Source organism: Symsagittifera roscoffensis, chromosome 10 (genome assembly GCF_963678635.1).
Source record: "Symsagittifera roscoffensis chromosome 10, txSymRosc1.1, whole genome shotgun sequence".
Lineage (NCBI taxonomy): Eukaryota > Metazoa > Xenacoelomorpha > Acoela > Convolutidae > Symsagittifera > Symsagittifera roscoffensis.
The window spans coordinates 13710830-13722843 of NC_087071.1; the positions used below are offsets into that span (position 1 = coordinate 13710830).

Sequence of the window (12014 nt, forward strand, 5' to 3'; positions counted from 1 at the left end):
TTCGCACCAATGAATAGAGCTATAATATCGTATTCGTTCTTGCGGGGCAAGAAGTTTAGAACATCCGCGATACCTGCACCAGGAAGGCTGAGGATATTGAAATTTGGGAAAGTTAGATTCTTCAATTGTGAGTCTCCGATCAACAAGTATGTATGTATGTATGTATGTATGTATGTATGTATGTATTTATGTATGTATGTATGTATGTATGTATGTATGTATGTATTTATGTATGTATGTATGTATGTATGCATGTATGTATGTATGTATGTATGTATGTGTGTATGTATGTATGTATGTATGTATGTATGTATATATGTATGTATGTATGTATGTATGTATGTATGTATGTATGTATGTATGTATACATGTATGTATGTGTGTATGTATGTATGCACTAACGCAGCGACATCTGCTAATTGCCAACTCGATGCAGCAAAATGGCACCAAACACCCCAAGGATGCTCGTATCAAGTCGCTGAATATTATTAAAAATTTTGTTAGAAAATCGACGGTTTTGTTAGAAAATCTTCCATGCCCGCTGTGGTCTCGAGAAGGGACCCCAATTCGAGGTTTTTTGAAGCAAAATATGAGCGGTGTGAGTGTTTTTTTAGACGATTGCGCTCAAAATCTTGCTTCGAAAAGAGCAGTTTGAGCGGTTTTTGAGCGCTTTTTCAAAAAAAAAACGCTTAAAAACCGCTCAAGATTCACTTTCCCTTTCATTTCCCTCTCAATTTCCTTCTCTTCGTTTTTTACTTTCAAATCATTATCAATTTCAACATCAGACGACGGAGAGTTTTCTTCAACAATCAGTTTAGACTTTCGTTTTCCATTTTTACGTTTCTCCAATACCAATGTCGACATTTTGATGTAGAAGTAAATCAATTTGTGATCACAGGGTCTAATGTCAATTTATACCATTACGACATTCAGCAGTACAATTGGATTGGCTACCGGTGGTATTTAGAGCAAATAAGTGTCTTGTTTTGCCAACCATGGGTAACATCCAATTTAGTAATTACTGTGTTTACTTGTATCTATAACAAACAATAAATTGCTTCAAAGGTATTCGTATTACCCAAACTATTTTGTAAAAGAAACATCGTGGTCATTAGAAGTATAGTTTCTTTCATTTTTCACTTTCGAATCGCCATTCATTACATTGTACTTTTAACCATTTGCCCTGAACATCAGTAGAATATTAGCTGTTGAAATTTGGGTGAAGTCAAATGGCTGCTCGATCTGGCACTAAGAAGGAGCACCTGTTCAAGATTCTGGTCATCGGAGACTTGGGAGTGGGCAAGACAAGTCTCATCAAAAGGTAGGCACACATACACCCTACACTAACCAATCAATTTCATGTTCAATATTTTTCATACCATAAGATTCATGCAGTTACTTTGCTTTTATGTCATCAACCAAAAGTCTCAACCAAAAGAAACCACTGGGAAAAACATTACTCAAGAAGCACTAGAGCAAAATCATGAAAACTTGCTATTTGAAACCATTTTCTTGCTAGCTTTTTCAATGAAAAATAAAATACGCAAGTACTTTTGCATGTTTTGGATTTAATGAACTTTTGCATGAGAAAAATAACATTTTGCATGTCTGAAAATTGAAATTATCTATTGAAAATTATCCAGTTTATCTATTTTGAAATTATCGATTTATCTAAATTGAAAATACGTACTTTCTCCTGAAAATGTCTCCGAATATCATAACATATTTGATTTTTCTCAGGTACGTGCACAATTACTTCTCAACACATTACAAGGCCACGATTGGGGTGGACTTCGCACTGAAAATACTGGATCTGCCGGACAACACTATAGTCCGCCTGCAGCTGTGGGACATCGCCGGACAGGAGAGATTTGGACAGATGACCAGGGTCTACTTCAAAGGTACGCTAGTTTTGCAACCAAAGTTTCCATTTACCTTAAAAATTCATTTCAAAAGGGCTGATAAAGAAGGAAATGTAACCATTAATGCAAGCGAAATACCTTTTTCTGCGAACTAGAGTCGCTTCATAGCAAATTATCAGCGAGTAAAAATCAAACTGTTTGACACTTTTCAACGTCATTCCTTTTTTCACCCTCCATAAATGATTCAAGAATGTATAAAAAATTTTGATACCACAAGTTGTCTGTAAAAAAAACTTCCCTAAAATTATCCGAAGTCACGTTTGTCTTGATTGATGTTCAATTTGATGAAAACGTTTCACGAAACGGATTCACTCGCAGCGTTAAAAAAGGAATTCAGAAACGATTACAGAGCAGCAACTAAGCCGAAAATACTCAAGTAGTCGCCCGTTGAACCGAAACAAATTTTTTCCTAAAATATGATGTTTTGAAACGTGAACTTTTTACATCTTACACCTCCATAAAAACAAAAAAGCGTAAGAATCTATTCTTACACTTCAAGCGATAAAATATAAGATTTCTACACAAATTCATCCAAGCCAAACTATCTAAGCAAAAGTCGAAACAAAAATATAAAAGGAAGTCATACAAAGTCAGAATTAGCAAATTTTTATATAATAAAATGATTTTCAAATAAAGTTAAAATTGACAAAACAGGAACAAAAAAACTACACTTTTTAAGCAATACAAGACAAAATAAGCCGACAATTGATAGCTCAAAGTCCAATTAATTTGAAAATTGACTTTGATTAGTGATGAAAACTCCAACATGCAGTTTAAAAAAAGAAGTCTGAACTATTTTCCAAAAAACGGAAAATCAAACAACAAAATGACTTCATTGACACCCATGAACACTGAAAAACGTAAGTAATTGTGAACAAGCAGTAAGTATGGAACAACACAATTCGAACTTGAGCAGAAATTGAATTAAAATCTTACATTATAATGTTTAATTTGGGGCGAAATTTTTTTAAGAGAAAATTTTAGCACGAATTAAAACTACAAGACTATGAATTGATTTTATCCTCATGAAAATCAAATAAAAAAACTAATCAAAAAAAGTACCAAAAATGAAATTCTACGCCCGGCAAGAAAGCCAACAAAAATTGGGACAAAATCAAGAAAGCCGACAAAAAAATAAACTTTTATCTTAACATTTTTTCAACTGTAAAACAAGAATCGCTTCAAGAGCTCTAAGCCAGTTGTTGAAGTACAGCGCAATTTTTCAGTCATCCTGTGAACAAAGTTGTATACGGCAAAAAAAGTCTAGTACCCGATTGCACTATCCTTGCTTATTGCAAGGGTAAGGAAAATATGTTGTAGAACAAAAATCTAGTATATCAGAAGTTTGATTAACCACGCAATGTGAAGCGACTATGAGGAGACTCAGCTCATTTATCATAAACTAAATTCCTTAAGAATCAATCATTTAAAAAAATATGAAGAATGAAGATTGATGGAAAAACCTAATTATAAAATAAAAAGGAGAGCCCCCAAGTCCAAACATCATTGAAAAAAAAGTAAAAAAAAGAACTAAAAACTTCGAAATTTTGTCTGGAAGGGTACTCTAATTGCGGAAAACACGTCCATACACACGTTCGACGGCGTTTAATGAAAACTCAAAAAAAAAATTTGTGCGAAACTAAAATTTTTGTTAAGAACAATTTTGGACTATAAAAATTAATCTTTTGAACGATTTTTGCAATCCGGAGGAGAGCACACAAAAAATGGTTCCCTCGAACGACCCAATATTAGGTTAGTATGCTTATAAAATAGGAAATAATTCAGCCGAAATAATTTTGGACAAAAATTTTAAAAAAAAAACAAATATATGAAGTCAATGTTAGAAAAATTCCAAATCGCAGGAGTAAATGAAAACAAAAGAAGCAACTACAATGAAATTTGCATAGATCAAAACACTTCAAGATGTTGCAACTCAGCCAAAAAAAAGAAGCAGAAAAATCATAAAACAAAATTTTTTGAAAGAGAGAATTTTCCTTTGAACAACACAGCAAGTCCAGGACAGATTGGAATCCAGGACCTCAGTTTCCTCCAGACTAATTTTGCCGGAGACACTTAGACACTTGATTTCATTATTAACCATGATATCCTGTGTTTATGTTAAACAAACTATTAACCCGAAAGAAAAGAATCATTCTGATTTGATACGCTTACTAAATGGCGCAACAACTGAATAATTTGGTTTTTTCATACCCCTGAGAGCTCAAGAAATTGAATTCCAATTTTTGAAAATAGAAGTCATTCACGTTTTTCGTGACCTTTACCATTCTGCTTTAGTAGAATTTGCCCTCCTTTTATGAGAGGATCCGAATAGAACTGAAGAAATCAGTAGTGAAATTGCAAAAAAGAATCAAATTTTTGCTTAAACAAATCATAATATTTTTAACGGATAAAAACGGACAAAAAGTTATCTTGACCTATATCAGTGACAATCACTTCCTTCTTATTCACTGAAAAACAAATACTTTATTTGTTGAATAATTGCTGCAAGAGAGAAAAATGCTTTTAACAGATTCAAAGGTATTCGGGTAATAAGAAAAACAAGGTCTTGAGCGTCTCCCAAAATCTGACGCCTCAAAAATGTCTTATGAAAAATCAACACACCACCTCATTCGAGCAAAAGATCACAAAAAACTGTTTTATGGTTCTATAAACACCCATTCATGTCAGCTCCTTGAGAAATAGCAGCCAACAAAATCCAACTTTTCCTAATAGCCGCCGTTCAGGTTTAAAAAACTTAAATTCCTCGTCTTATTCAATTATCAGGTCAAAAAAATGCGCAAGTTTACTCAATGATTAGGTCGAAAGAAAACGCAAACTTAAAAGGCACATTCAAATGTCATTCTCATGAATCTTGCTGCTTTTTATCTGATTATCTGAAAAAGGTCTTGACTCTAATATATTAAACACAGAGGCGCAACAAAGCTCCGCATCACTTGCGATTCAACGCGCGCATAGCATCAGCAAGTAAAACTGAGACAAAACTCACTACATAGGAGAACTTCGTTTTCTCAGAAAAAAAAACAAAAAAACAACAACCAGCATTAAATTAAGGTTCATTTACGGAAGCGCTACCCAGCTGACAGTACTTGCGTACAAACCTGTTGAGCCATAAGCAAATAACTGTCATGAGCAAATTCTGCCGTAAAAATTATGTTTGAGTGACTAATTTTAAAAGCTAGCAAACAAATTGCCCTCAAACTGGGCCAAATTGAGTGATTAAACCAATAAAAAAAACCGATACGGAATGATCGAAAAAACATTCAACACAGAGGTGACGCTTAGCAACAGTTGCGATACAACAAAAACATTGCGTTCCAAGATGTTCAAAAAAAGGTAGAAGAAAATGACTGAAAATTCAGTTTAAAAATTACATGAAAAAATATTTCGGAAAAATTCAGAATAAAACTTAACCAAAAACTTTTGATTTGAACGCTGTACAAAAACCTTCATGTTTAAAGAGCCTTAAAAGGATTAGAACCATTTACGGAGGTGAAACCTTTCGCAAACGAACCATAATTGAAAGCATAAGAGCATTAGCATATACATTGCCCCCAAAAATACGCAAAATAAGTTGACTAACCGATGCAACATTCTATCAAAAAACTCGACATAGGACATAGATTAAAAAATCTTTCAAAAATTGACTTCGGTTTCTTATAAATTTAACGATTCCAATTAAATTAACACTTCTTAAATAAAAAACCCATGATTTAGAAAGCAAACCACAAAAAAATATTCATAATAGTATAAAATAGTATAAAAGTTAATTAAAAAACGGGAAAATGAACCGATGGAAACAAGGACGAAAATCATAAATCTGGAAAAAACTTCGGAAAAAAGAAGAACCGCTTGAAAAAACTCTTTTTTTTATCTGGTCTAAAGGATGATGATATGAAAAACTTCAAAAAATTTGAGCATGTCAGCAGTCATTGCATTTGCCATTACTACTACATTGACCATTCTGAGACAAAAATTATTTATGGGGAAAAGTCTAGTACCCGGTTGCAAGTATAGGAAACCAACTTATGTTTTCCTTCCGAGTTGATACATTTACAAAAAAAAATATTCTCATTTTATAGCAAAACTTGCTAAAATGGAAAAAAGTCCATGTCTTAGAAACTGAGAAGACAAATGATAGTCCAACAGTTCAACTTATCTCATAATCTGAAAAAATGTTTGAACGGGATTTAAACTGAAGAACTTGAGGTGCAAAAGTTCTCACAAAATTAATTTGGTTGACCTAAAACGTAAAATTTCGCTTTTTTTTCGAAAATCTGCTCCCCTCTCGAGAAAATTCTTGATCCGCACATGAATATATCCCATACTCTGAGAAATAGCTTGGAAGGAATATATACCGCAGACCTTAAGTTGCTAAAGCGCCCACATTACTTTAAGACTAAAATCATGGAAGTTCAGAACTGTTTCTTTTCAATTGCCTAACTTTTCAATTGCCTATTTTTTTATTATCAGAGTGAACAACTGAGCCAGAAAAATTTCATATTTCATTTTCCTTCACGCTAGAACTAATTTTCAAAAGCAAAAAGTAACGTTCATTGAGCCGAAAAATCAGGTCGAGATCCATGTAGGGCTGAGCAGCCGTGGCCGAGTGGGTAAGACGAATTGCCTTAAACAAAAAGCGCGTGGGTTCGAATCTCGCTTCTATCATGATTGGATGGGTTCCAGTGTTATCCACCTTTTCAAGGTTGGACCGGCTGCGGCAAAATGATGACACCTACCCCATGGAAAAAAAACGTTCCGAGGTTGACAGTGGGAACTGGGCCGGGGTTAATAAAAAAAACATCCATGGAAGCAAAACAAAACAATTTGCTTAATGTGCCTATTTATGCCGTAAAATAGTCGGAGGTGACGGAATAAAGAGACAGAATAAGTGGTTCAAGTTTGAAAAGTGGGAGTTGGGCCGGGGTTAATAAAAATTCAAAGAGGCAACGAAAAAGAATTTGCTTAAAGGTCTATTTTTGCCCCTGATGCTTTTTGCAGATGATTTTTTCCTGAAAAAGAACAGGACAAAGACAATTCACAGTAATATCATTATTAAACACAGAAGCAAAGCTGAGCTTGCAAACAAAAACAAGGCCAAAAAGCAGCTCTATTAAATAGGAATAAGAAAAAGTAGAAATAAGCCTTGAAGTAGCAAAAACTGGGTTACGTGGAGGATTCGAATCAAGATATTTTGAGTCTCACTCACTATCTCGCGCGCCTCTGCAATCAGGAGATTTTGAGTCTCTCGCATTCTACCATCGGCCACTCAAGCTTAACAACCGTCAAACATTAGTCACGAATAAAGCAGCTACATATGCTAACAGTTTGCCAAAGTGATACAGCACCAAATATAAATAGTCTTAGTCCACAATAATTTAGAATAGAATGCATCCACACTAACATTGCATCTAACAAATCGCAAAGCATAAAAACATATTATTTATAAATTATGCTTTTCAAAAACATTGAGATATATTGACTTAGAAAATTGCTGAAACTGAGTTTTTGTGATTGTTAGGTTGTTTGAAACAAATAGTTTTTCCGGTTCATTTGATGAATCAAAAATACATTAACTGTGTAACTTATTACTATTCGAATGTCAAAGCTTATGCTATGAAAAAGCTGTTAAGTTGGCAAAGTGGCACCAATATTTGCGACTTAGGTTGGAACGAAAAAGACGGTTTGTACTAATACACTCGCTTTGCATGTGTAAAAAGTTATTAAACTGAATGAAAACAAAAAAAAAACGATTGACCTTTTTCAAAACATCTTTTCGAGTTTCACGGATACAAATACATTTTTCATAAGGCTTACGCAATTAGAGAAATCCAACTCAATGAAAAAATAGGCCACTAGAAAAGCCTTTTCTATAAACTTGCCTGCGGCCCAGAAATTTAGGTCAAAATAGGGTCTTTATAGTGATTTGTAAGAGCTCACAAATTCAATTTGTTTGACCTAAAAAAACCGGCAAAATTTTTGTTACTGGGAAAAATGGCTTGGACGGGATGTAAACCGCAGACCTTTTCAATTGCTTAACTTTTTGGTTACCGAAGTGTACAGCTGAGCCAGAAAAAAAGTTTCCTTTTCTATGCTAGAACTTAAATTTCAAAAGCAAAATTATAATGTTCATTAAGACGACAAATCCAGTCGAGGTCCATGGAGGCAACACAAAGCAATTTGCGTAATGAGCGTATTTTTTCCGTGGACTTCCGCTGCATAATTTCGAGCAGGAAAGTTTCCGGTTACATGCATCTACACTTGCGATTAAATGCAATCGCAATGTAGATGCTTTTTCCCTGAAAAAGAAGGTGACAAAAGAAAAAAAATCTTAGTAAAATGAAAATTAAATAAATTATTCAACAACTGAATTTCACCGATTCTTTCAATTAAATTGAAAAACGATAAGAAAAACGGTGCACTAATGTTAGTTTCTGTCGGTTTGCAGATGCTATTGGCGCTTTTATCGTGTTTGATGTGACTCGGCCACAGACTTTTGACGCAGTGAGCAAGTGGAAGTATGACTTGGACAGCAAAGTGTACCTGCCAGACAACTCTGCAATACCCGCTGTACTCCTAGCCAACAAATGCGACCAGACAAAAGAAGGACTCGTGAGACCTTTCGAAACTCTTTTTCCTCCCCTCCTCCCCCTCCCCTCACCCAGTCCCAACCCCACACGAGAATCAATTTTATGGTCTAACGACTGAATTTTCAAAGTTGATAATGAATAGCAAATATGTTTTTCCTGGCCTATTTAGTCCGCATGTCAATTTTCAGGACTATCAGACAATGTGAACAGTAATTTAAAATACAAAAAGTTGCAGGTGTGTGTGTGTGTGGGGGGGGGGGGGGGGGGGGTGTTGGAAGAGCCAACTTTGGAACCATAATAACGTTTCTAGTTGATTCTACCCATTCTGCGAAAAAATCAGATAAAAGTAATAAGCATAATTTTACGTGATTTTCTCAAAAATGAAATTGTAACATGATTAGTAAAAAACATCGAGAAGAAAGATTAAATTTTGCATTGATTTTGACGCGAGTAGGTGAACAACAGACACAAGATGGACGAGTACTGTCAGGAGCACAAATACATCCGCTGGTTCGAAACATCCGCCAAGGAGGGCTACGGAATAGACGACGCCGCCGAGTGTCTGGTCAGTAAAATCCTAGAGATAGAGAACGCTAACAACAAAGACAACGATCATCAGCTGAACGGTTAGTCCACCAGGAATAATCTGTTATCTATAATCTAGTCTTTGATTATTGTTCCAGAAGTATTTATGTAATGTTCCGACCACCCACACTAAAGAATGTGGTATGGTAAAATGGCGAAGTTTTGACTTATCCATGCAAAGCTTGTAGGGGGTTAAATGAGGTATCTGTGCAGCAAATGAGATATTGTGGCGGCAAACTGAAAAGTCAAAACTCCAGAAACCAAGCCATTATTGATTCTGGCATTCAGTGATTCTTTGATTCTTTGATTCTTTCATTCAGTCATGCAATTGCTCGACTTTTACCTTTTTACTCTTGATTGAAATAGAAAGAAAATCTGATCAAACGTATAGCTGAAACCCGTTCGATAAACTCAGAGAAAATGAGCAAATTTTGATGACCATTCGAATATTGATAGTCAATGTAGCTGATTGGCACCCAATAAAAAGTACAAAAACAATTATTAATAATAGGCCAACAGCTTGGTATCATAAGAGGCTGATAGGGCATCAGTTACGCCCGCCTAAGCGTGATTACTTTTAGTCCAGTCGTAACATTTCTAGTAGGATTTAACGTAGGATTGAGCTCGCTTCTCCCCCTCGGCACAGTATTCAAAAAGGATTCTGAAAATGAATTAGAAAAAAGTTGTCACAGAGTCGGGAAAATCTTAAGATTTTCATCCTTAAATAAGTCACATCACAAAAAGACACCTCAAATGAGAGTTTTTAGTGTCTTGACACTTTTTGAGCAATTATTACCTCTCATTCTTGCAGTTTTTTTGCCGAAATCAGTTGCTGTCTACGAAAAAATTACGAACTTTCAAAAAATTGGAAATATTAAAAACAATTTCAGATTTAGTCCAAAATTTGAAATTTATTCCTATATCGACGTGGCCGAACATCCACGGTTCTCCTTTCTAAGCAAATGGCTAGCTTTTTTCAAGTAAGTCGATCATCGGTGTTTTGCCCTGAGCAGAAAAATTCAAAAACACTTGAAAAATTCGAAGTCTCCCTGCCTCTAGAAACTTACCCATTGGAACACAAAAAACTCTACCTCTCATCAAACGATGGCCACTAAACTGATAGTATATAGGCCGAAACAAAGCTACTAAGCCGATATAAAAATATATCTAATTCTTTAAGCCGAAAAAAGGGAAAAACTGAAAGCTAATAATTTTTTAGAAATTTTTCGAAAACAATTGCAAAACGAAAAAAAAGGCATTGAGTTTGGAACCCCAGTCCACTAACAGTCATTTGATCATATTTAAAGTGAACAAAGGAAAAAATTTTTAGCCGTATGGACCATTATTATCTACCAAATATTTTCTTTTAGCCTGAGAAGTCAATTCTCAATTCTTTCTAAGAACCAGTTGCTTTTGAGATTAAGAGAAGAAGCAGAAATCAGAGCGCGAAAAAGTCGACTCAAGCAAATAAAATATTTTGAATTTTTTATAACAATTGATCTAACAACACTTTCGTATCATCGCCCTGATTTTCCTGTCTTAAGCGAAAATCGTTTCAAGAAATATGACAGGGGAAACAAATTTTAATGTTATATTAGCATCAAAACAAAACTAACAAAGTGGTAACAGAGCCGTCGATTTGTGAGCAGACATACGTGGATCCAAAATAAACAAAACTTGCATTTTAAAAAATGTTACAACGCAAAATCGCAAAATCTTGTTTTTGTCCCCCCCCCCCCCCCTAAAACAAATAGATAAAAAAACTATTTGCCCATCAAAACCCTCTAAATGAGGCCGCCGAAACCATTAATAAATAAAACCAAAAACGAAAAGGAAAGAGAAATGAAGCAGAAAAAGGAAAGAGAAAATGAAAAAAATAATAATGGAATTGGAGCTTGTAAATTTACCATCAACACTAAACATGCATTTATGCTAAAAAAAACTGTTTGCTAGTCGATGAAAGTATAATCATAGAGATGACTAAAGTTTTATTCATCTTGTGAACAAAGTTATTTAAAAGGACAAAATATCTAAGTTTGCTTAGTGCCTCACGAATATTTCAAATATATGATTTTAGATGCAGGATTCATCTTGAAACCACCCAAAGACGAGGGAACGAAGAAGCGCCAAAAGAAATGCTGTGGAGGTGCCAAGTAACTGACAATTTGTTTTCTTTTGCTCCTAATGTCATTAATTAAATTGTGCGAGAATTAAAAATTTCTAGTCAAGTTGATTAACTACACAACTAATATATGAACCAAAATCACAGTAGTAATCGTTGTCTAGCTTCAGTATTCGAAGAATACAATCTAGGCTTTACTCGTATGTTGTCAGCCACATTATGTTTTCAATAACGAATATATGAAACCCGGTGGTTTTGAAGATTTGAACATTTAAGTTTAAAACACTTTTGAGTCAAAATTATTGTTGTCGTTCAAATTTCGAAATCAAAAGCGTTGAAGTTTTGAATTCAAAGGCGTTGTTGGATTCACTAACCTGTTTGAAACTTCGGAGGTGCGCTACACTCCACTAATTTTCAAATATCAGACTCTTTTTTCTTAACCCTAATTGTAAGTTTAATAAGAAATCAATCAAGCGATAAATTTGAGATGAGATACATCCCTTGCTTAACCTGAGATCACACTAACGAAAACAAAATGCGTTGAGCTGTCACAATTGGAGTCCAGCCAGAGATCGTGCGAGTACATATAGAGCACCTCACCACAGCAATGAGTATTTCCAACTTGCGACAATTGTTTTAGATTTTGAGTTTTAGAAAAATTTTGAAAAAGCATAAAAAACGATCTATCTCAGAAACTAAGATGATTTGAGCAGTTAAACGTGGAGGCATGATCTGGAATCCCTGAGAATAATCACAAACTGTCGAGTTTTTTTTGAA

General features: G+C 34.7%; 1 protein-coding gene across 1 annotated transcript; it reads left to right on the forward strand.

The window, feature by feature from the left end:
- Positions 1-1035: 1035 nt before the first annotated feature.
- LOC134855266 (ras-related protein Rab-38-like) lies at positions 1036-11333 on the forward strand. Its single transcript, XM_063871741.1, has 5 exons — positions 1036-1321; positions 1741-1901; positions 8389-8552; positions 8985-9156; positions 11193-11333. Exons 1-5 carry the CDS (start codon positions 1230-1232, stop codon positions 11270-11272), a joined length of 669 nt encoding a protein of 222 aa, XP_063727811.1. The 5' UTR covers positions 1036-1229; the 3' UTR covers positions 11273-11333.
- The last annotated feature ends 681 nt before the right edge of the window (positions 11334-12014 follow it).

Bases quoted from the DNA above. Each gene is read 5' to 3' on its own strand.
- LOC134855266 (XM_063871741.1), top strand. From the start codon at position 1,230: ATGGCTGCTCGATCTGGCACTAAGAAGGAGCACCTGTTCAAGATTCTG. The intron at 1,902-8,388 runs GTACGCTAGTTT...GTCGGTTTGCAG, and splicing joins GACCAGGGTCTACTTCAAAG to ATGCTATTGGCGCTTTTATC. The intron at 8,553-8,984 runs GTGAGACCTTTC...TGACGCGAGTAG, and splicing joins ACCAGACAAAAGAAGGACTC to GTGAACAACAGACACAAGAT.